This window comes from Hemitrygon akajei, chromosome 9 (genome assembly GCF_048418815.1).
Source record: "Hemitrygon akajei chromosome 9, sHemAka1.3, whole genome shotgun sequence".
In the NCBI taxonomy this organism is placed as follows: Eukaryota; Metazoa; Chordata; class Chondrichthyes; order Myliobatiformes; family Dasyatidae; genus Hemitrygon; species Hemitrygon akajei.
In genome coordinates this window covers 175,229,492-175,251,776 of record NC_133132.1, presented here as the reverse complement: position 1 = coordinate 175,251,776, position 22,285 = coordinate 175,229,492, and the positions used below count along the sequence as shown (strand labels likewise).

Genomic DNA, 22,285 nt, shown 5'->3' with positions numbered 1-22,285 from the left:
TCTCCATGATTCTACGACATCAGTCTTCAATATGACATGTGACCAGGGCTAGAATGGCTTTGGTGGTCCATTGCTAAAAAAATGTAGATTCATTTTAATAGCTCAAGTAACTCAGCAATAAAGGAAACACTATAGTCGAACAGTGATACTATTTGGGTAATCAATAACAAATTTCCAATTTAACTTGTGATCTGCAGATTTGTCCACATTTGCAATTATAATAATGATACATTGATTTTATGCTGCTGATTTAATGTGTACCCTTCGCAGTGACTCTGGAAAGAGTGAAAGGCAAATGTCTCTCTCTCCTACTCCCATGAATTGTGACAAGCTGAATGGTCAGAAGCCAATAAATCATTCACAAAATCATGAGTGTCAGGACCGAGATTCAGTTTACAAACAGAAAATCAATTTACAACAGAAGCTAAGAGCGGGACAATGTTCTTAATTACAAGAATGGCTCTTGTGTATTCAGAAAGTTCACAACACGCTGGCCCAGGTTTGGTACTCACAACGAACCTACACTCAGTGGCCTCTTTTATGAGTTACTCCTGTACCTAATAGAGCAGCCACTGGATGTACGTTCATGGTCTTCAGCTGCTGTAGCCCCTCCATTTCAGGGTTCAGGTTTATTTTAGTTTCTTGCACCACCCTCTGTAAACTCAAGAGACTATTGTATATACAAGTCCCTGGAAATGAGCAGTTTCTGAGATACTCAAACCACCCCGTCTGGCACCAACAATCATTCCACAGTCAAAGTCAGCTGGATCACATTTCTTCCCCATTCTGATGTTTGGTCTGAACAACTGATCCTCCTGACCATGTCTGCATGCTTTTATGCATTGAGTCGCTGCCACATGTGTGGGTGATTAGATATTTGCATTAATGATCAGGTGTACAGGTGTATATAATAAACTGGCCATTAAGTGCATGGTGAATAATTGAACATATTTTACTTGCTTTCTGGCCAAATCAATCTTGCAGTTGATAGGGAAGTCTTGGACGGTGTATGGTATCATGTGACAAAATTAGGCCAGGAGAACACATCAAAGCATTTTTGTATCATGCAGTGCTTTCAAAAAACATTGCCTAACAGCAAAAGTCTTGTAACCTGCCACATTCTTTTGAGATCTTAGAATATAGAACACAGTGCACACAGCACAGTACAGTCCCTTCAGCCCACAATGTTTTGCCAGCCTTTGAATCTACTCTAAGATGATTCCAACCATTCCCTCCGACATAGCCTCCATTTTTCTATCATCCATATACTTGTCTAAAAATTAGAATCAAAATCATGTTTAATATCACCGGCACATGTTGTGAAATTTATTAACAACAGCAGCAGTACAGTGCAATACATAATAATATAGAAAAAAACTGTGAATTACAGTCTATATATTCATAAATAGTTAACTTAAATAAGTAATGCAAAAACAGAAATAAAAAGTGGTGAGATAGGGTTCATGGGTTCAATGCCTATTCAGAAATCAGATGGAAGAGGGGGAAGAAGCTGTTGCTGAATCACTGAGTGTGTGCCTTCAGGCTTCTAGATTCCCCTCCTGATGGTAACAATGAGAAGAGGGCATGGTGACAGGGGCTCTTAATGATGGAAGTCACCTCTTTGAGGTTCTGCTCCCTGGAGGTATAGTACGGAGGCTTGGATAGTACCCATAATGGAGCTGACTAAGTTTACAGCTCTCCACAGCTTACTTCATTCTGTGGAGTAGCCTCCCCACCCCCATACCAGCTGGTGATGCTGCCAGTCAGAATGCTCTCCATGAAACATTGATACGCATCGTTATGGTGGGGCCCGGTAAGGTCCTCAGAGGTATTAACACCAAGGAACTTCAAATTGCTCTCTCTCTCCACTTCTGATCCCTATAAGAGGACTTAATAATTCCTTTCAAATGTATCTGCCTCTACCACCACCCACGTATCCACCACTGATGGCCCCCCAGACTTTCCTCTAATCATCTTAAAATTATGCCCCCTCATTTTAGCTGTCTCCACCCTGGGAAAAGGTCTCTGGCTGTCCAGTCAATTGATGCTTGTTATCATCTTGTACAATCTATCAAGTTATTTCTCATCCGCCCAAGAGAAAAGACCTAACTCGCTCAACCTATCCTCATAGAGAAATATTTAATTATCAGTATAAATGCATGCCATACTCCTCAGTACAATTAAGAAAATGTGTAGTGGAAATCTCACTTGACTCCTTTGCTCGCTGGATGGGGGAGGAAGCAGTAAGAACCTCTTGCTGAATATGGAGTAGGCAGGAGGAGTTAAGCTGGAAGTCAGGAGCAGATGGGCAGTGACTTGGCCACCACTGCTGACCCGCCAACTGGCCAGTGTAGTGGTGAAGGTTGAAAGAGCCTGATTGACTGCTTCCTCTCACACCCTAATCCATTCATCAAGGAGAGAGTGGACCAGGTGGCCTAGATCTTCAGACAATGTATCCTGGAAGTAGTTTGATAACGACTTTCATTGTATCTTGGAAGCTACATTGGCAGGACCTGTCTACAGGAAAATTGAGTCTCTCACAGCCATTCTGTTCAACTTTGCTGAAGTGCGATTTGGCCCAATGGAGAAGAAAGGGGATCTTAAATCATCACGGCAACCAAACAGGATGGAAAGGGAGGTTTACCACCTGAGATGCGAGATAAAGATCCTGAACAAACAATTCACAAACAGTTCGCATGATGAAAAAGAAGATGTCAAAGACCTGAGCAGCAAACTGCGGGAACTGCTGGACAAGCTCAGGAGGGTGAAGCAGCTGTGAAAGCGAAGAAGGAGAGAGCAAAGACGAGTGCAGTTCATTAAAAACCCATTCAGATTTACCAGGGCTTTTCTCAGCCAGCTCAAAGCAAGAGGTGAAATAATTTCTGCAGGAATCACAAAGCAATCCCTGTAGGAATCAGGAACTAGAATTCAATCCAAGATTCCCCCAACCAAGATTCCCCTGTGGCAGGAGGTCTGGGATATCATCAAGACAGCAATCATCTGCTATCCCAGAACCAAGTGGTATACACTACATGATATATAAGAAATGCCCAAAACTCATAGAAACATAGAAAACCTACAGCACAATACAGGCCCTTCGGCCCACAAAGCTGTGCCAAACATTACTTACTTTAGAAATTACCTAGGGTTACCCATAGCCTTCTATTTTTCTAATCTCCATGTACCTATCCAGGAGTCTCTTAAAAGACCCTATCATATCTGCCTCCACTACCGTCACCGGCAGCCCATTCCACACATTCACCACTCTCTGAGTAAAAAACTTACCCCTGACATCTCCTCTGTACCTACTCCCCAGCACCTTAAAACTGTGCCCTCTCGTGTTAGCCATTTCAGCCCCAGGAAAAAGCCTCTGATTATCCACAAGTCCAATGCCTCTCAACATCTTACACACCTCTATCAGGTCACCTCTCATCCTCTGTCGCTCCAAGGAAAAAAGGCCGAGTTCACTCAACCTATTCTCATTAGGCATGCTTTCCAATCCAGGCAACATCCTTGTAAATCTCCTCTGCACCTTTCTATAGTTTCCACATCCTTCCTGTAGTGAGGTGACCAGAACTGAGCACAGTGCGGTCTGACCAGGGTCCTATAGAGCTGTTCTAGAGGTTGTGAACAATAACAAGGAAGATTTGGACCAAAGGCTCTACCCCATCAAGCTGGAAAATGGCTGAAGGATGCTTTGTTCCCAAGAAACAAGATTCCTCTACAATCACCCAGATTAGGACAGTCTCCCTCCTTAGTGTGGAGTGCAAGTTACTCTTCTTGGTGCTTGCGAGAAGTCTGAACCCTTACTTAATGGTAAACCACTATATCACATATCCATCCAGAAAGGTGGTGTCTTGGGTTTTTCTGGGTGCTTTGAATACACCTCAATAATCAGCTAATTGATCATAAGGCCCGATAGAAGAAAGGCGACCAAACAGTTGTCTGGTTAGACCTAGCCAGCACGTACAGATCAATTCATCATCATCCAGGTTGGCCTGGACCACTGCCATATCCTGCCAGTAAGGTGAGGCATGGTCACCAGCTACCTTGGAGAACTCAAGATACGCTTCACTTCAGCCCACTTTACAACCAGGTGGTAAAACCACCAAAAAAGGGTTTCCAACCACCTGTACCATCTCCCCCATCTTGTTTGTCATGCGGATATCATATCAGCATATCCTGTCAGCTCATATCATATCAGCATATCAATAGACAATAGACAATAGGTGCAGGAGTAGGCCATTCGGCCCTTCTAGCCAGCACCGCCATTCACTGTGATCATGGCTGATCATACACAATCAGTACCCCGTTCCTGCCCTCTCCCCATATCCCTTGACCCCGCTATCTATAAGAGCTCTATCTAACTCTCTCTTGAATGCATCCAGAGACTTGGCCTCCACTGCCTTCTGGGGCAGAGCATTCCACATATCCACCACTCTCTGGGTGAAAAAGTTTTTCTGCATCTCTGTTCTAAATGGCCTACCCCTTATGCTTAAACTGTGGCCTCTAGTTCTGGACTCACCCATCAGTGGGAACATGCTTCCTGCCTCCAGCATGTCCAATCCCTTAATAATCTTATATATCTCAATCAGATCCCCTCTCATCCTTCTAAATTCCAGTGTATACAAGCCCAGTTGCTCCAATCTTTCAACATATGACAGTCCCGTCATTCCGGAAATTAACCTTGTGAACCTACGCTGCACTCCCTCAATAGCAAGAATGTCCTTCCTCAAATTTGGAGACCAAAACTGCACACAATACTCCAGGTGGGGTCTCACCAGGGCCCTGTACAGCTGCAGAAGGACCTCTTTACTCCTATACTCAATTCCTCTTGTTATAAAGGTCAGCATGCCATTAGCTTTCTTCACTGCCTGCTGTACCTGCATGCTTGCTTTCATTGACTGATGTACAGAACACCTAGATCTCGTTGTGCTTCCCCTTTTCCTAACTTGACTCCATTTAGATAGTAATCTGCCTTCCTGTTCTTGCCATCAAAGTGGATAACCTCACATTTATCCACATTAAACTGCATCTGCCATACATTTGCCCACTCACCCAACCTGTCCAAGTCACCCTGCATTTTCATAACATCTTCCTGACATTTCACACTGCCACCCAGCTTTGTGTCATCAGCAAATTTCCTAATGTTACTTTTAATCCCTTCATCTAAATCATTAATGTATATTGTAAACAGCTGCGGTCCCAGCACCGAACCTTGCGGTACCCCACTGGTCACAGCCTGCCATTCCGAAAGGGACCCGTTAATCGCTACTCTTTGTTTCCTGTCATCCAGCCAATTTTCAATCCATGTCAGTACTCTGCCCCCAATACCATGTGCCCTAATTTTGCCCACTAATCTCCTATGTGGGACTTTATCAAAAGCTTTCTGGAAGTCCAGGTACATTACATCCACTGGCTCTCCCTTGTCCATTTTCATAGTTACATCCTCAAAAAACTCCAGAAGATTAGTCAAGCATGATTTTCCCTTCATAAATCCATGCTGACTCAGACTGATCCTTCTACTGCTATCCAAATGTGTCGTAATTTCCTCTTTTATAATTGACTCTTTTATAATATCATATCAGCTCCTCATATCAGCAGCAGCAGGCATAACCTGAGCCCTAATGTTGGAGCCCGGCATCCGACAGCCTGCAATACGGGTGTTCATGGATAATATCACAGTAACCACTGGAACCCATGTCCTAGCAAGATGGGTACTGGAAACCCTGGACAAAGTAGCTACCTGGGCTAGGATAAACTTGAAGGCCAGGAAGTCCAGATGCATAGTGATCAAGAAGGACAAGGTTACTAGCAAGTACAGAAAGAATTTGTTCCATCCATTGAAGTGCTTTGGAAAGTGGTTTTCCTGCAGCAATGACGGACAGCGCCAACATCACCAACACTGTAAATCAGACTGACGAGTGGCTGAATAAAATCAACAAAACTGGACTCCCTGGTAAATTTAAGACATGGCTGATTCAACATGGTCTTCTGCTAGGATTGCTCGGGCTTTTAATGGTGTACGAGTTTTCCATGATGACTGTAGAAGGCATCGAGAGGACAGTTAACAAGCACCTGCAGAGGTGGCTGGGGAGTCCCCCCTCACCCAGATTTTTCCTCTGTGGGGCTCTACATAAGATCAATTAGGGTCCTCTCCAATGATGGAGAGGACCCTAATTGCAAGTTTTGTGGTCAACGGGATTCATTGGCACAAATACTGTCATGATGCAAAACATCTTTAACACAAGGGCGGTTTAGGTGTTGCCACAACAAGGACCTACTGTCCCTAGCTGACACACTGGAGCAGGAGGGGTGTAAAAAGACACCAGCTGGCAGAGAGGCAAAAAGGGCAGTTATTTTCATCAAAGAGAGAGCCATGCCAGTCATATTAAAGAGACATCAATCCAATCTGCTGTAAAGTATCAAATCTTGAGATGTGAGGGTTGATGTGGGGAGGTAGCTGTAGTTCCTGGGGGTGCTGCTAACCACGCTTCGACCAGACGTCATACTATGGTCCACCAAAGACAAGAAAATCATCCTGGTGGAGCTTACAGTACCAAGAGAGGAAGGATGCGAAGAGGCTCATGAGAGGAAGGCCCTGAAGTACCAGTCCATAGTCCAGGAGTGCAGGGACAAAGAGTAGCAGATGTTGATATTCCCTGTACGATCAGCCGTAGAGGGTTTCCAGCAAGGTCGGCATGGAAGTTGATGTCTACGCTGGTCCTTGATGAAAAGAGCAGGAACCAAGCAGCCCACAGGATGGGGGAGGAAGCAGAAAGAGCCGCTTGCTGGATATAGAGCAGGCGAGAGGAGTTGAACTCGATGTCGGGGCAAATGGCTAGTGATTTCAGTGACTTGGCCACCACTGCTGACCCTCCAACGGGACAGTGTAGTGGTTCAGGGTTGAAACACTCTATGAAGGTTAGCCACCACCTGATGACATTAACTCCTGACCAAAGGCTCTGGTTACCTCATCAGGTAAGTGCAGAGAGCACCCTGGTGTGTGATGCAAGCTGTTTTTCACATATGTCAGATGAGTTTGCAATAAGTCCAAAGATAACACTGAAAACGAGCAATTAAGAAAAAGACAATGTTATGGCTGATAATGTGGCCAAGAAACTTGTTCTAAACAAAATTTTCAAATATTAATATTGGTTTGGGTTAGAGAATTGTGGGCATGTTGTGTTGGTGTTGGTGCCGGAGGCGTGGCAACATTTGCGAGCTGCCAGTATAATGTTCACTGATTTGATTTGTCGCAAATGGCACATTCTATTGCATGTTTTGATGTACTTGTGATAAATAAAGCTAATCTTTAATCTTTAATCTTACCCTGAAGCTGCAAAAATATTTGTTGTTCCCCATGCCCAGAAAATAAGCAACTCGCTCAAAAGCTTTGCAAAGAACAAACTATATCTACTGTAGGCAAAATGCAACTCTGAATGAAAATGACAGCAGAATACAAAACAGAAGAAAAAAACGAGGCAGTGACATTGGCAGAGAGGCTGAGATTGATGAGAATGCCTCCACTGTGATCAATTAGTTGGATTCTTATCTTTGAGATTTGGTGCAAGATAGCTTGTTAACTTGCAAAGCATCGAGTCACTAGGGTGGCATGATTTCAAAAAGCCACTCGGCTCTGCTTCTAGGGTTTACTGATACCAGTCAGCTGTGGCAAGTTGTAGCAGTGGCTTGTCTCTCCAGCACAGCCCCTGGTTATAACCTTGATTGACAGATCTGTCTACTCCAGAAAGCAACATCTGCTATGTCCCCTGGAGTGGATGGATAATATTTTCCCCAGCACTAATATATGTTTTCATTATTGATTCATTCTTCCTTTGTGAATCTTTGCAATATTTTTGCATATTCTTCTTAAAAATTATAAAGTAGTATGTAATTATTTTGTATTTATAATTTTTACATGATGGCTGAAGGATACAGACTATATGGGAAAGAATATGATTGCATATTATTTGCATGGAATAGGAGAAGAAATTATAAACTCAAGAAATTCTGCAGATGCTCGAAATCTAAAGCAACACACGCAAAAATGCTGGAGGAACTCAGTAGGAGAGGCAGCATCTATCGAAATGAATAAACAGTTAACATTTCGGGCCAAGATCCTTCAACAGGACTGGAAAGGAAGGGGGAAGATGCCAGAATAAGAAGGTGGGTGGAGGACAATATGGAATTTATAAAGAATTTTGGCAGCAATTCTGCACCGAGCTGTCAGCCTCTCCCGCACCCAACATAGGAAGTCCCATTTTTGCCAGTGGAGGTTACATGACAGTCTCCCAGCTGTGCTCTACCACTCAAAAAGAAGATAATGAAGAATAGTTTTATGTACATTGAAACACATAGTGAAATGTGTCATTTGTATCAACAACCAAGAGTGCAAGGATGCGCAAGTGTAGCCCATAAGCGCCATCATGCTCTGGTGCCAACATTACATACCCACGACTCACTAACCCTAACCTGTGCATCGTTAGAACATGGGAGGAAGGTGGAGCATACGGTCATGGGGAGAACATACAAACAGCAGAGGGAATTGAATGCTGAGTGTTGGCGCTGTAAAGCATTCTGCTAACTGCTGCTCGACAGTAACGCCCCACAGACTTTATGAAATGTAGGATATGAAATGCGCTTTACAAATTTAGAAAGATCTTTATTTTTGGCAGCAATAATATTTTGTCATCTATTTTAGACAAATGAAGTCTCTCATAAATATTTTAATAATTCTGTTGTCCAAACTTACTGCATGAACATTTACAATTCTACGTGGACAGGAGTTAATATTTTGCATTTTTGCAGTCACATTTTATGTATCATTGGACATGAGGCGTAACATTTGACAGTCTTAATGGTCAATGGGAGTTTAAACAGTCAAATTCAAGTGAATTTGTACTGATTTGCACAACACCACTCTTTGCCTGCCAGTCTTTTGCTTTTGGGTTATCAATTGCTTTTGGTGCTCATGACGTGACCCCCTTTACATCAGTTACACTCTACATACATTGCGGGCTACTTCGTTGATTTCTCGAACTTCCAGTAATGGCCCCACCCCCTCTCCTTCCCATCCCCTTCTCCCTTCTCACCTTATCTCCTTGTCTGCCCATCGCCTCCCTTTGGTCCTCCTCCCCCTTTTTCTTTCTTCCATGGTCTTTTTTACCAATTTACTTCCCAGCTCTTTGCTTCATTCCTTCCCCCTCCAGGTTTCACCTATCACCTGGTGCTTCTTTCTCCTCTCCCCTCCTCTCCTATTTTAAATCTGCTCCTCAGTTATTTTTCTCCAGCCCTGTCAAAGGGTTTCAGGTCGAAAAGTCAACTGTACTCTTTGCTGGCAGACTGAGCTCCTCCAGCATTTTGTGAGTGTTACTCAGATTTCCTCTTGTTTGTCACATGTATCAGTATCACAATGGGATAAAGGGAATTACAGAGGCATGAGACAGGAGCTTGCCCAGGTGGATTGGAAAAGGATATTGGTAGAGATGATGGCAGAACAAGGATGGCTGAAGTGTTTGGGAATAGTTCATAAGGTATATGTCCCTCAGAAGAAGAAGTTCTCAGATGACAAAGATAGGCAACTGTGGCTGACAAGAGAACCTAAGAACTTCATGAAAACCAAGGAAAGAGCATATAAGGTAGCAAAAGTCAGTGTGAAGTTGGATGATTGAGAGACTTTTAAAGTCCAACAAAAGGCAACTAAAAAAGCAATCGGAAGGGAAAAGATGAAATATGAGGGCAAACTAGTCAATAATATAGAGCAGGATACCAAAGGTTTTTTTCATTTATATTAAGAGTAAAATGGAGGTGAGAGTTAATATTGGACTGCTGGAAAATGACATTGGAGATGTAGTAATGAGGGCCAAAGAAATGTCAGATGGACTTAATGGATACTTTGCATCTGCTTCGCTGTGGAAGACACTAATGTTGTGCCAGAGATCCATGAGTGTCAGGGAGCAGCAGTCAGTGCCATTGCTATTACAAAGGAAAAAGTGTCAGGCAGACTGAAAGGTCTTAAGGTAGATAAGTCACCCAGACCAGATGGACGACATCCCAGAGTCCTGAGAGAGGTTGCTGAAGAGACAACAGATGCATTGGTCATGATCTTTCAAGAATCACTTGATTCTGGCACGAACCCAATGGACTGGAAGATTGCAAATGTCACTCCACTCTTTAAGAAGGGAGGAAGGCAAAAGAAAGGAAATTATAGTCAAGTTAGCCTAACCTCAGTGGTTGGGAAAGTGCTGGAATCCATGATTAAGGATGATGTTTTGGGGTACTTGGAGACTAATGATAAAATAAGTCAAAATTAGCATGGTTTTTGTTAAGGGAAATCTTGCCTGACAAATCTGTTAGAGTTATTTGAGGAAATAACAATCATGGGGGGCAAAGGAAGGACAGTGGATGTCCTTTACTTGGATTTTCAGAAGGCATTTGATAAGGTGCTGCACATGAGGCCGCTTAACAAGATAAAATCCTATGGCGTTACAGAAAATATACTGGCATGGATGGATGAATGGCTGACAGGCAGGAGGCAGTGAGTGGGAATAAAAGAGGCCTTTTCTGGTTGGCTGCCAGTGACTAGTGGTGCTCCTCAGGGGTCAGTATTGGGACCGCTACTTTTCACATTGTTTGTCAATGATTTGGATAAGGGAATTGATGGCTTTGTGACAAAGTTTGCGGATGATACAAAGATAGGTGGAGGGGTAGGGAGTGCTGAGGAAGCAATGTCATTGCAGCAGGACTTAAACAAATTGAAAGAATGAGCAAAAAGTGGCAGATGGAATACATTGTTGGGAAACGTATGATAATGCTTTTTGGTAAAATGAGCAATAGTGTGGAGTATTATCTAAATGGGGAGAAGTTTCAAACATGAAAGGTGCAGAGAGTCTTTGGAGTACTTGTGCAAGAATCCCAGAAGTTAATTTATAGGGGGAGTCTGTGGTAAAGAAGACAAATGTCATGCTGACATTTATTTCAATGGGAATAGAATATAAAAGCAAGGAGATAAGCAAGGAGTAGAGAAGGAACAAACGGAGTGGCCATTGTCGGGAGTAGGCCCGTGGAGAGAGTAGAAGCATCAGGCTTCGGCTCAAATGAGGCTTTGGCTCTGAAGAGGCATTGGCTGTGGGTAAGCTTCTGTTAAGTTTTTCTTTTTTTCTCGAACAGTACCTGATATAATAAATGGCGGTTGTGTGTTCTTCAAGCCAGATATTGGAGTCCTGGAAGACCCAGAGTCTCCCAGGCAACCACATCTGTGTGAAGTGCATCTGGCTGCAGCTCCTTGAAGACCGTGTTAGGGATCTGGAACAGCGGCTGGATGACCTTCGGCTTGTACGGGAGAGTGAGGAGATAATTGATCAGAGTTACAGGAAAGTAATCACCCCAAAGTTGCAGGAAGCGACTGGGTGACCGTCAGGAGAAATAGAAATAGGCAATTAGAGTAGAGCACCACTGTGGCCATTCCCCTTAAATACAAGTATACCGCTTTGGATACTTTTGTGGGGGATGACCTCCTGGGAGAAAGCCACGGTGACCGGTTTACAGGCACTGAGCATGGGGCCATGGTGCAGAGGGGAAAGAGAGAGAAGAAGGGACTGTTGGTGATAGGGGACTCGATAGTGAGGGGAACAGACAGGAGAATCTGTGGATGTGTACAGGACATCCGGATAGTATGTTGCCTCCTAGGTGCCAGGGTCAGGGACATTTCAGATTGTGTCCATAACATTTTGTAGAAGGAGGGGAAGCAGCCAGATGTCTTGGTACATAATGGTAGCAATGACAAAGGTAGTAATTTCTGGATTGCTGTCTGTGCCATGCACCAGTGAGGGTAGAAACAGGATGATTTTGCAGATAAATGTGTGGCTGAGAAACTGGTGCAGGGGGCAGGGCTTCAGGTTCTTGGATCATTGGGATCTCTTCAGGGGAAGGTATGACCCGTTCAAAAGTGACGGGTTGCACCTGAACCCAAGAGGGACCAATATTCTCACGGGTAGGTTTGTTAAAGCTGTTGGAGAGGGCTTAAACTAATTTGGCAGGGGGATGGGAACCAGAGGGAAAGGACTCAGGATAGGACAGATAGTAAAAAAGCAAAGATAGCATCAGTCAGACTGTCAGGAAGGGCAGGCAGGTGATGGGACATACTCACAGTCAACAGGGTGAGTATCAGTACATTAGGAAGGCAAAATCAAAAAAGGGTAGCAAATACGGTACTCAAGGTGTTGTATCTCACTTGGTGGAGTATAAGAAATAAGGTGGATGATCTCGTTGCACTATTACAGATTGCCAGGTTTGATGTTGTGGCCATCACTGAATCGTGGAAGAAGGCTGGTTGTAGTTGGGAGCTGAATGTCCAAGGTTACACGTTGTATCAGAGGGATAGGAAGGTAGGCAGAGGGGGAGGTGCAGCTTTACCGGTAAAGAAATGATCTTTCAAAAATCTTTGGAATCTGGCATGGGTCAGAGGACTGGAAAATTGCAAATGTCACTACACTCTTTAAGAAAGGCAGCAGAGAGGAATTTATAGAACAGTTTGCCTGACCTCAGTGGTTGGGAAGATGTTAGAGTCAATTGTTAATAATGAGGTGATAGAGTACTTGGTGACACAGGACAGAGAGTACAAAGTACAATCATGGTTTCCATAATGTAAAATCTTGCATGCCGATCCTGTTGGAATTCTTTGAAGAGATTACAAGTAGGATGGATAAAGGGGATGCAGTGGATGTTCTATATTCGTACATTTGTACTTTCAAGGTGTCACACATGAGCGGCTTACCAAGTTAAGATTCCATGGTATTAGAGGAAAGTTAGAGCATTGGCTGATTAGGAGAAGGCAGCCAGTGGGAATAAAAAAGTATCCTTGTAGGGTTGGCTGCCAGTGACTGGTGCTGTTCCACAGGGGTCAGTGTGGGACAACTTCTTTTTATGCTGTATATAAATGTTTAGATGATGGAATAGATGGCTTTTTTGCCAAGTTTTCAGATGATACAAAGATTAGTGGAGGGGCAGGTAGTGTTGAGGAAACAGGTTTGATACAGATTGGGACAACAGGCAAGTAAGTGGCAAATGAAATACAATGTGGGAAAATGCATGGCCATGTACTTGGTAGTAGAAATAAATGTGGGGACTATTTTCGAAAAGAGGAGAAAATCCAAAAATCTGAGATGCAATAGGACTTGGGAGTGCAGAACACTCTAAAGGTTAACTTGCAGGTTGAGCCAGTAGTGAGGAAGGCAAATGCCATGTTCACATTCATTTCAAGAGGGCTAGAATACAAGGGCAGGGATGTGATGCTGAGGTTTTATAAGGCACTGGTGAGGTCTCACCTTGAGTATTATGTACAGATTTTGGCTTCTCATCTTAGAAGAGATGAGCTGGCATTGGAGACAGTCCAGAGGAGGAGCACAAGGACGATTCCAGGAATGAAAGGGTTATCATACAAGGAAAGTTTGATGGCTCTGGGTCCATACTCACTGGAATTTAGAAGGATGAAGGGGGATCTCATTGAATCCTTTCAAAAGTTGAAAGGCCTAGAACAGAGTAGATGTGGAAAGGATGTTTCCCATGATGGGAGAGTCTAGGACAAGAGGGCACAGCCTCAGGATAGAGGAGCGTCCATTCAAAGCAGAAATGTGCAGAAATTTCTTTAGCCAAAGGGAAGTGAATTTGTGGAATTTGTTGCCACATGCAGCTGTGGAGGCCAGGTCATTGGGTGTATCTAAGGCAGAGATTGATAGGTTCTTGATTGGACATGGTGTCAAAGGTTACAGAGAGAAGGCCCAGAAATGTAGTTGCAGAGGAGAAAAAAAAGATCAGATATGATTGGTGGAGTAGACTCAATGGGCCAAATGGCCTAATTCTGTTCCTATGTCTTATGGTTTTATGTCTTCTAATGCTGAGCTTTCATGAGACATTAGTCAGGCCGCACTTGGACTATTGTCAATAATTTTGGGCCCCATATCTCAGAAAGATGTGTTGTCATTGAAGAGAGTCCAGAGGAGGTTCACAAGGATGGTTCTGGGAATGAAGGGGTTAACATATGAGGAGCATTTGGCAGCTTTGGGCCTGTACTCACTGGAATTTAGAAGAATGTGGGGGAATCTCATTGAAACCTACCGAATGTTTGAAGAACTAGATAGGATGCATGTGGAGAGCATTTTCCCTTTGGTAGGAGATTCTAGAACTAGAGGGCACAGCCTGAAAATTGAGGGGCGACCTTTTAGAACGGAGGTAAGGAGGACTTTTTCAGCCTGAAAGTAGTGAATCCATGGAATTCTCTGCCACAAAATGTGATGGAGGCCAAGTCTATGGGTATATTTAAGGCAGAAGTTGGTCATTTCCTGATTGGTCAGGGCATCAAATGATATAGTAAGAAGGCAAGTGTATGGGGTTCAATGGGATCTGGGATCAGCCATGATGAAATCACAGAGCAGACTCAATGGGCTGAATGGACTAATTCTGCTCCTATGTCTTATGGGCTTACGAAATTGCAATGCTATCTTAATAGTATATCAGGTGAAATAGGGGAACTATTGGCCAGAGAGGAATTACTGTCAGAAGCCCAGACAATCATAACCATGATGGAAGGCTCAGCTTGCAAACACCATGGACACAGAGAACACATGAGCCAAGATTTGAACAATAAGCAAAGGTGTACTTGGGAAGTGGGAGGCCTTCAAAAGTGAAATATTGAGAGTATAGTGTTTGTATGTTTCTATCAGAGAACTTTGGTTTCCGAGATATGTTGAGGCCCTGGTTAAGAAACTAAAGGGGGAGCATAGCAGGTTTAGGCAAATAGGGACAAATGAGGTGCTTGATGAGTATAAAAATTCAAGAGAACATTTAAGAAAGAAATCAGGAGGTTAACAGAAGACATGAGGTTGCTCTGGCAGGCAAGGTGAAGGAGAAAGCTAATTCGACAGATATGTTAAAAGCAAAAGTATAGCAAGGGACAAAATTGCATCTCAGGAAAATGAGAATGGTAATCCATGCGTGCAGCTGAAATTGATGGGAGAGATATTAGATGGACTTTTTTTGCATATATTTACTTGGGAGATGGACACAGAGACCATAGTTGTGAGGCAATGCAGCAGCAAAGTCATGGACCCAATACAGATTACAAAGGGTTTGCTGTCTTGAGGCAAATTATGGTGGATAAATTACCAGGGCCTGACAAGATGTTGCCTCAGACCCCATGGGAGGCTAGTGTAGAAATTGTAGGGGCTCTAGCAGAGATATTTAAAACATTGTTAGCCATAGGAGAGACGTCAAAGGAGGATAGCTAATGTTTAAGAAAGGCTCTATGAATAAGCCAGGAAATTATAGGCCAGTGGGCCTGACAGCAGTGCTGAGAAAGTTATTGGAAGGTATTCTAATGGAACAGATATATAAGTATTTGGATAGACAGGGTTTATTTAGGGATAGTCAATATGGCTTTGCATGTGGTAAGTCACGTCTAACTGACGTTATACAGTTTTTCAAGGAAATTATCAGAAAAGTTGATGAAGGCATGGCAATGGATGCTGTCTACATGGTCTTTCCTAACGTCTTTGATAAGTTGTCAGATGGGAGGTTGGTTAAGATGGTTCAGTTACTTGGCATTCAAGCATTCAAGTTGAGGTAGTAAATTTGAATAGACATTGGCTCTGTGGGAGAAACCAGAGAGTGATAGTAGGTGATTGCTTCTCTAACTGCAGGCCTGTGACTAGTGGTGTGCCACAGGGATCAGTGCTGGGGCCATTGTTGTTTGTCATCTACAGTATATCCATGATCTGGATGATAACGTGGTCGATATTTCAAGCCAAGACCCTTCATGAATCCTGATAAATGTTCTCAACCCGAAATGTCGACTGTACTCTTTTCTATAGATGCTGCCTGGCAGGCTGAGTTCCTCCAGCATTTTGTACGTTGCTTGGATTTCCACCATCTGTAGATTTTCTCTTGTTTGTGGATGATAATGTGGTTAACTGGATCAGCAAATTTGCAGATGTCATCAAGATTGGGGGTGTAGTGGACAGTGAGGAACATTATCAAAGCTTTCAGTGGGATCTGCACCAGCTGGAAATATGGCTGAAGAGTGGCTGATGGAATTTAGTGCAGACAAATATGAGGTGTTGCATTTTCAGTAGGATCAATGACGGTGGGTCTTATACAATAAATGGTAGGGCACTGAGGAGAGTGGTAGAACAAAGGGATCTGGGAATACAGTTCCACAATTAATTAAAGTGATATCACAGGTAGCTAGTGATGTAAGGAAATCTTTTGGCACAGTGCCTTCATGAATCAAAGTATTGAGTACAGGAGATGGGATGTTATGTTGAATTTGTATAAGATGTTGATAGAAACATAGAAACATAGAAAATAAGTGCAGGAGTAGGCCATTCGGCCCTTCGAGCCTGATTGGGCTTAATCTGTAGTATTTTGTGTGCAGTTTTGGTCACCTACCTATAGGAAAGATATAAATAAGATTGAAAGATTGCAGAGAAATTTTACAATGATATTGCTTGAGGATGTGAATTATATGGAAAGATTGAACAGGCTGGAACTTTATTCTGTAGAATGTCGAAGATTGAGGGGAGATTCAGTAGAGGTTTCTAAAATTATTAGGGGTATAGATAGGGTATATGCAAGCAGGGTTTTTCCACTCTTGGGTAAAACTACATCTAGAGGTCATGGATTAGTGGTGAAAGCTGAAAAGTTTAAGGAGAACATAAGGTTGGAAAATTCTTCACTCAGAGGATGATGAGATAATGGAATGAGCTACCAGTGTAAATGGTGGATGAGAGATTAATTTTACCATTTAAGAAAATTTGGATCAGTACATGGACATGAGGGGTATGGAACCTTGTCTTAAATAGCTTGGACAGATTTTTGCATCATAGGGGAATTAAGTGTTATAGGAAAAAGGCAGATAGGTGGATAAGATAGATGCAGCAAAGTTGTTTCCACTGGTAGGTGAGACTATAACTATGGTACACAGTCTCAAAACTCGGATGAGTAAATTTAGGATGGAGATGAGGAAGAAATGCCTTTCTCAGAGAGTGGTGAATCTATGGAATTCTCTGCCTAACAAAGCAATAGAGGTTACCTCAGTAAATGTATTTAAGACAAGGCATAGTAAGGGAATTAAGAGTTATGGTAAAAGGTAGGTCAGTGGAGATGAGTCCATGGCCTTATCAGCCATGATATTATTGAATGGCGGAGCAGGCTCACTGGGCCAGATGGCCTACTCCACCTCCTAATTCTTATGTCCTTATGTTGATTCACTCAGATTGATCCTCACAACCGTTTCAACTTTTTTCCAAATTATCCTCGCGTTCTCTTACAGCTTAAACATAGTATATGGAAGAGAGATGAATTTATGAAACATTAAAAAAACAACTTACTATATTTTTCCTCAGGTCAAGATTAGCGGGATTAACACCTAAAGAGACAAAAAGAGAAAGAAGAAATGGATAAGTTGTTTCATGACATGAAATGGTATACTTCTTAAACCAAAATAAATGATATGTGACAGACCACATTAGCTATGAAGTAATAGAGGTCTTGCTCTCAACTTCACTATTTTTAAATTTTGAAATAAAGTGATCCCAGTTGCATCATCCTTCCTGCAATGCATACTGTACTTGCACTAACAATCCAACAAACTATTTCCAAATGTCGTATTTATGAAGCAGTACTAGCAAAGAAGTTTATCCTGCTGTTGGAGTCTTTTCTCCCCTTGGCTTGAGTCATAGTTTTGTTCTGTTCAACTTTGTCTCCTTCAGAAACCTTTGAATTAAGTTCTGGGTCTTGAAGGCAAGACGAACCTAAAATGCCCTTTCGTCATTACCGCCACCAATGAAGATGTACAGAAGCCTGAAGACAATCACTCAATGATTCAGGAACAGCTTTTCTCTCTCTACCATCAGATTTCCATGAACCATACCTTGCTATTTTGCTCTCTTTTTGTATTATCAATCTATCTATCAATCTCTCCAAATATTGTTCTAGTTGTACCTCAAATTAATGTTTTATGTCTTGCACTGTACTGCTGCTGCAAAACAACAAATTTCATGACATGTGTCAGAAACAATAATAATAATAAACCTGATTCTTATTGTGATGACATCTGTACTTCAGAATACATACTTTTCCTCTGGAAATTAAAGCATGATTTTATATTAGGCTTGATGGGGTAGAAACTCCATCATGCTTCATCAAGAATAGGAAAACTTGGATCTTTCCCCACAAACAATGATGGAAAGGAATTTATTTGCCGGCTCCACAATTTCCCATTTCCATAAAACCATAGAACACTACGGCACGGTACAGGCCCTTCAGCCCTCCATGTTGTGCCGACCCATATAATCCTTTAAAAAAAGTACTAAACCCACACTACCCCATCACCCTCCATTTTTCTTTCATCCATGTGCCTGTCCAAGAGGCTCTTAAATACCCCTAATATTTTAGCCTCCACCACCATCCCTGGCAAGTCATTCCAGGCACTCACAACCCTCTGTGTAAAAAAAACTTACCCCTGATGTCTCCCCTAAACTTCCCTCCCTTAATTTTGTACATATGCCCTCTGGTGTTTGCTATTGGTGCCCTGGGAAACAGGTACTGACTATCCACCCTATCTATGCCTCTCATAATCTTGTAGACCTCTATCAAGTCCCCTCTCATTCTTCTACGCTCCAAAGAGAAAAGTCCCAGCTCTGCTAACCTTGCTTCATATGACTTGTTCTCCAAACCAGGCAACATCCTGGTAAATCTCCTCTGCACCCTCTCCATAGCTTCCACATCCTTCCTATAATGAGGTGACCAGAATTGAACACAATACTCTAAGTGCAGTCTCACCAGAGATTTATAGAGTTGCAACATGACCTCTCTACTCTTGAACTCAATCCCCCTGTTAATGAAGCCTAGCCTCCCATAGGCCTTCTTAACTACCCTATCAATCTGTGCAGCAACCTTGAGGGATGTATGGATTTGAACCCCAAGGTCCCTTTGTTCATCCACACTCTTAAGTAACTGATCATTAATCCTGTACTCAGTCTTCTGGTTTGTCCTTCCAAAATGCATCACCTCACACTTGTCCGGATTGAACTCCATCTGCCATTTTTCTGCCCAACTCTGCAGCCTGTCTATATCCTCTTGTAACCTTCGACAACCTACAGCTCCATCCACAACTCCTCCAATCTTCGTGTCATCCGCAAACTTACTCACCCATCCTTCCGCCTCTACATCCAGGTCATTTATAAAAATCACAAATAGCAGGGGTCCCAGGACAGATCCCTGTGGCACTCCACTAGTCACCGACCTCCAGGCAGAATACTTTCCTTCCACAACTACCCTCTGCTTTCTTCCTTTAAGCCAATGTTTTATCCAAACAGCCAAGGTTCCACTTATCCCATGCCTCAGGACTTTCTGGATGAGTCTCTTGTGAGATTTCATTTGTCTTTCTGCTTTCCTTTTTTTTTAGGAAGTCATGCAAGCAAATGTGAATTCAAAAAGACTCCACAACCATCTCACTGATATTAGTTGCTGTGATACAGTACTGTGAAAATGTTTTAGGCATCCAAGATTGTTATATGGTTTCAGATTGTGTGGTTTCAACATCATCCAGACTGTCTGGGATTACCCTGAGTGACAGAAGCAAGTGAGACAGCCAAAGAAGATCAGTGACAAGTATTCCAAGATGCTTGGAACAACGGACCAGTTGATTTTGTTATAAAACTGCATGACAGTGTGCCAAAAAGAATTGATGCAGTTTTAAAGGCAAAGGGTGGTCACACCAAATATTGACTTGATTTAGTTTTTACCATTTACTGCTCTTTATAGTATTTTTTTAAGATTTAGAAACTTTTCATTTCATTATTTTTGAAGGCATCTTTGCTTTCCAGTTTTTTTTACATGTACAAGACTTTTACACAGTACTGTATGTGCCTATCCAAAGAGAAAGGTAAGTTTTATTTGTCATATGTATATTGATACATACAGTGAAATGCTTTGTTTGTGTCAACAACCAATACAAACTGAGGATGTGCTGGGGGCAGCCCACAAGCAGTGGCATGCTTGTGGCACAAACATTGTATGCCCACAACTTGCTAACCCGAACAGGAATGTCCTGGGAATGTGGGAGGAAACCCATATGAAACTCACATGGTCATGGGGAGGTTCTACAGACAGAACCAGGACTGAACCCAGAGCGCTAGCGCAGTAACGTTTTGTGCTAACCACCATGCTGCTATGCCGCCCTGGAGCATCAATGAACAAGGGTGTTATACTATACTATTACAGCTCACTACATCAGAGTTCAGAGTTCAATTCTAGCGCCGTCCAGTGTTCTCCCTGTCACCATGTGGGTTTCCTCCTGGTGTTCTGGTTTCCTCCCACAGTCAAAAGTTGCACCGGTTGGTAGGCTAACTGCTCATTGTAAATTGTGCTGTAATTAGGCTTGGGCTAAACTGGTGAGTTGCTGTTAGTGTGCCTTGTTGGGCCAGAGGACCCTGTTCCACACTGTATCTCTAAATAAAGAAAGAAAGCACCTCATCCCTAGAATCAACTCTTGTAATGTTGTTAGACAGTGGATTCCAGGGTTTCCAAACAGACTTGATAAAAAAAGGTTATATGTTATTCACCACGTCTCCACTTAACTGTGTCAGTGCTATCTGCTTCAACAACTTCACGTGGCAACGAGATCCAGGCTTATCTCATTTGTCATTTGCAGAACATGACTGAGTACAAATTGGCTGCCACCTATTGTCCATCAGAAGAGTGATGAAAGTGTTGAATCCCACACACTCGGCATAAGTCACCTGCTTAGTGTGAGGATGAAATTCTGTCTGAGTGAAATTGCTGACATTTCTTGTTGCAGACAAAAAGCCGCCAGAGGCAAAGAAGTTCATAACGGCAGCAGCACAGACTGCAACAATCAGGTGAATTCAAGTCTTCATCTAGAAGGTAATCGAACTCTGTGACAAGCCCATGGGAGATGCAAAGTTCCAAAGTGCGCGGCTCTTAAGAGAATGCAGATCCATAGTGCCATACTTATAAATTCTGTACAGATGGTATTACATCCTGTGAGCATACCTCTTGTTGCTTGCTCATCATATAAAAATGTCTGATTCTCAAAATGTGTGTTTTCCCCCAGGGTGCTCCAGTTTCCTCCCACTGTCCAAAAATGTGCTGAATAGATAAACAGGTCATTGTAAAATTGTCCAATGATTAGCTTAGGGTTAATCAGTTTTGTCAAGGGTGTTTCCACAAGTTTTGCCATTCAATACTGAATCAACAATCAGATTATAATTGTCCATTCCCTATTCTGGCTCCCCTCTTACCTCTTCTCTTCTTCTCACCTGTGCATCACCTCCCTCCCATGGTCCACTCTGCTGTCCTATCAGATTACCTTTGATATCTTCCACCGAACAGCTTCATCTTCTCATTTCAAACACCCCCTTCCCCATTCACCTACCTTCCCCCTCACCTGGCTTCACCTATCACCTATCACCTGTCAGCTTCCCCTCCTCCCACCTTCTTATTCTGGCTTCTTCTCCTTTCCTGATGAAGAGTCTCAGCCCAAACCATGCTTTCCACGAGGAGGATGGACAGAGTCTCCTTACAAAATGGTGGCAGAATTAAACTCTGAACTCCAGGACGCCCCAAGCTGTAATAGTGCTGTGCGAAACACTCAGCCACCGAACACCCAGCTTATTCTACTGTATCTCTAAATAAATGAATGAATGGATGGATAGATAGGTAGATAAATAAACAAACAAACAAGAAATAAATAAATAAATGTACAAATGTGCCAGATTCTCTAAGGTTGTCATAGCTTGAGGAGTTAGTAGGTATAAGCTCCCTCTACCTCTACCTATTAGCAAGCATCTCAAATAGCCTCTGACAACCAAGTCCAGTTCCAGGCCTTAACCTGTGGCTACAAAGTCCATAAGACCGTAAGACATAGCAGCAGAATTAGTTTATTCAGCCGATTGAGTCTGCTCCACCATTCCATGACGGCTGATTCTGGATCCCACTCAACCCCATACACCTGCATTCTTGCCGTATCCTTTGATGCCCTGACTGATCAGGAAACGATCAACTTCCACCTTAAGTATAACCATGGACTTGGCCTCCACCACAATCTGTAGCAGAGCATTCCACACATTCACCACTCTCTGGCTAAAAAAATTCCACCTTACCTCTGTAGAAAAAGGTTACTTCACAGTTTTGAGGCTGTGCCTCTAGTTCTGGTTATCCACACCATAGAAAACATCCTCTCCACACCCACCTTATCTAGTCC

General features: G+C 42.8%; 1 protein-coding gene across 1 annotated transcript in view; it reads right to left on the bottom strand.

Annotated features, from left to right (window-relative positions):
* Positions 1-22,285, bottom strand: part of LOC140733768 (PC3-like endoprotease variant B) — a 2,072,848-nt gene that overhangs the window by 877,913 nt on the left and 1,172,650 nt on the right. The window contains 1 exon segment of the mRNA XM_073057521.1: positions 17,388-17,425. Within this exon segment, the coding sequence (XP_072913622.1) occupies positions 17,388-17,425 (38 nt within the window).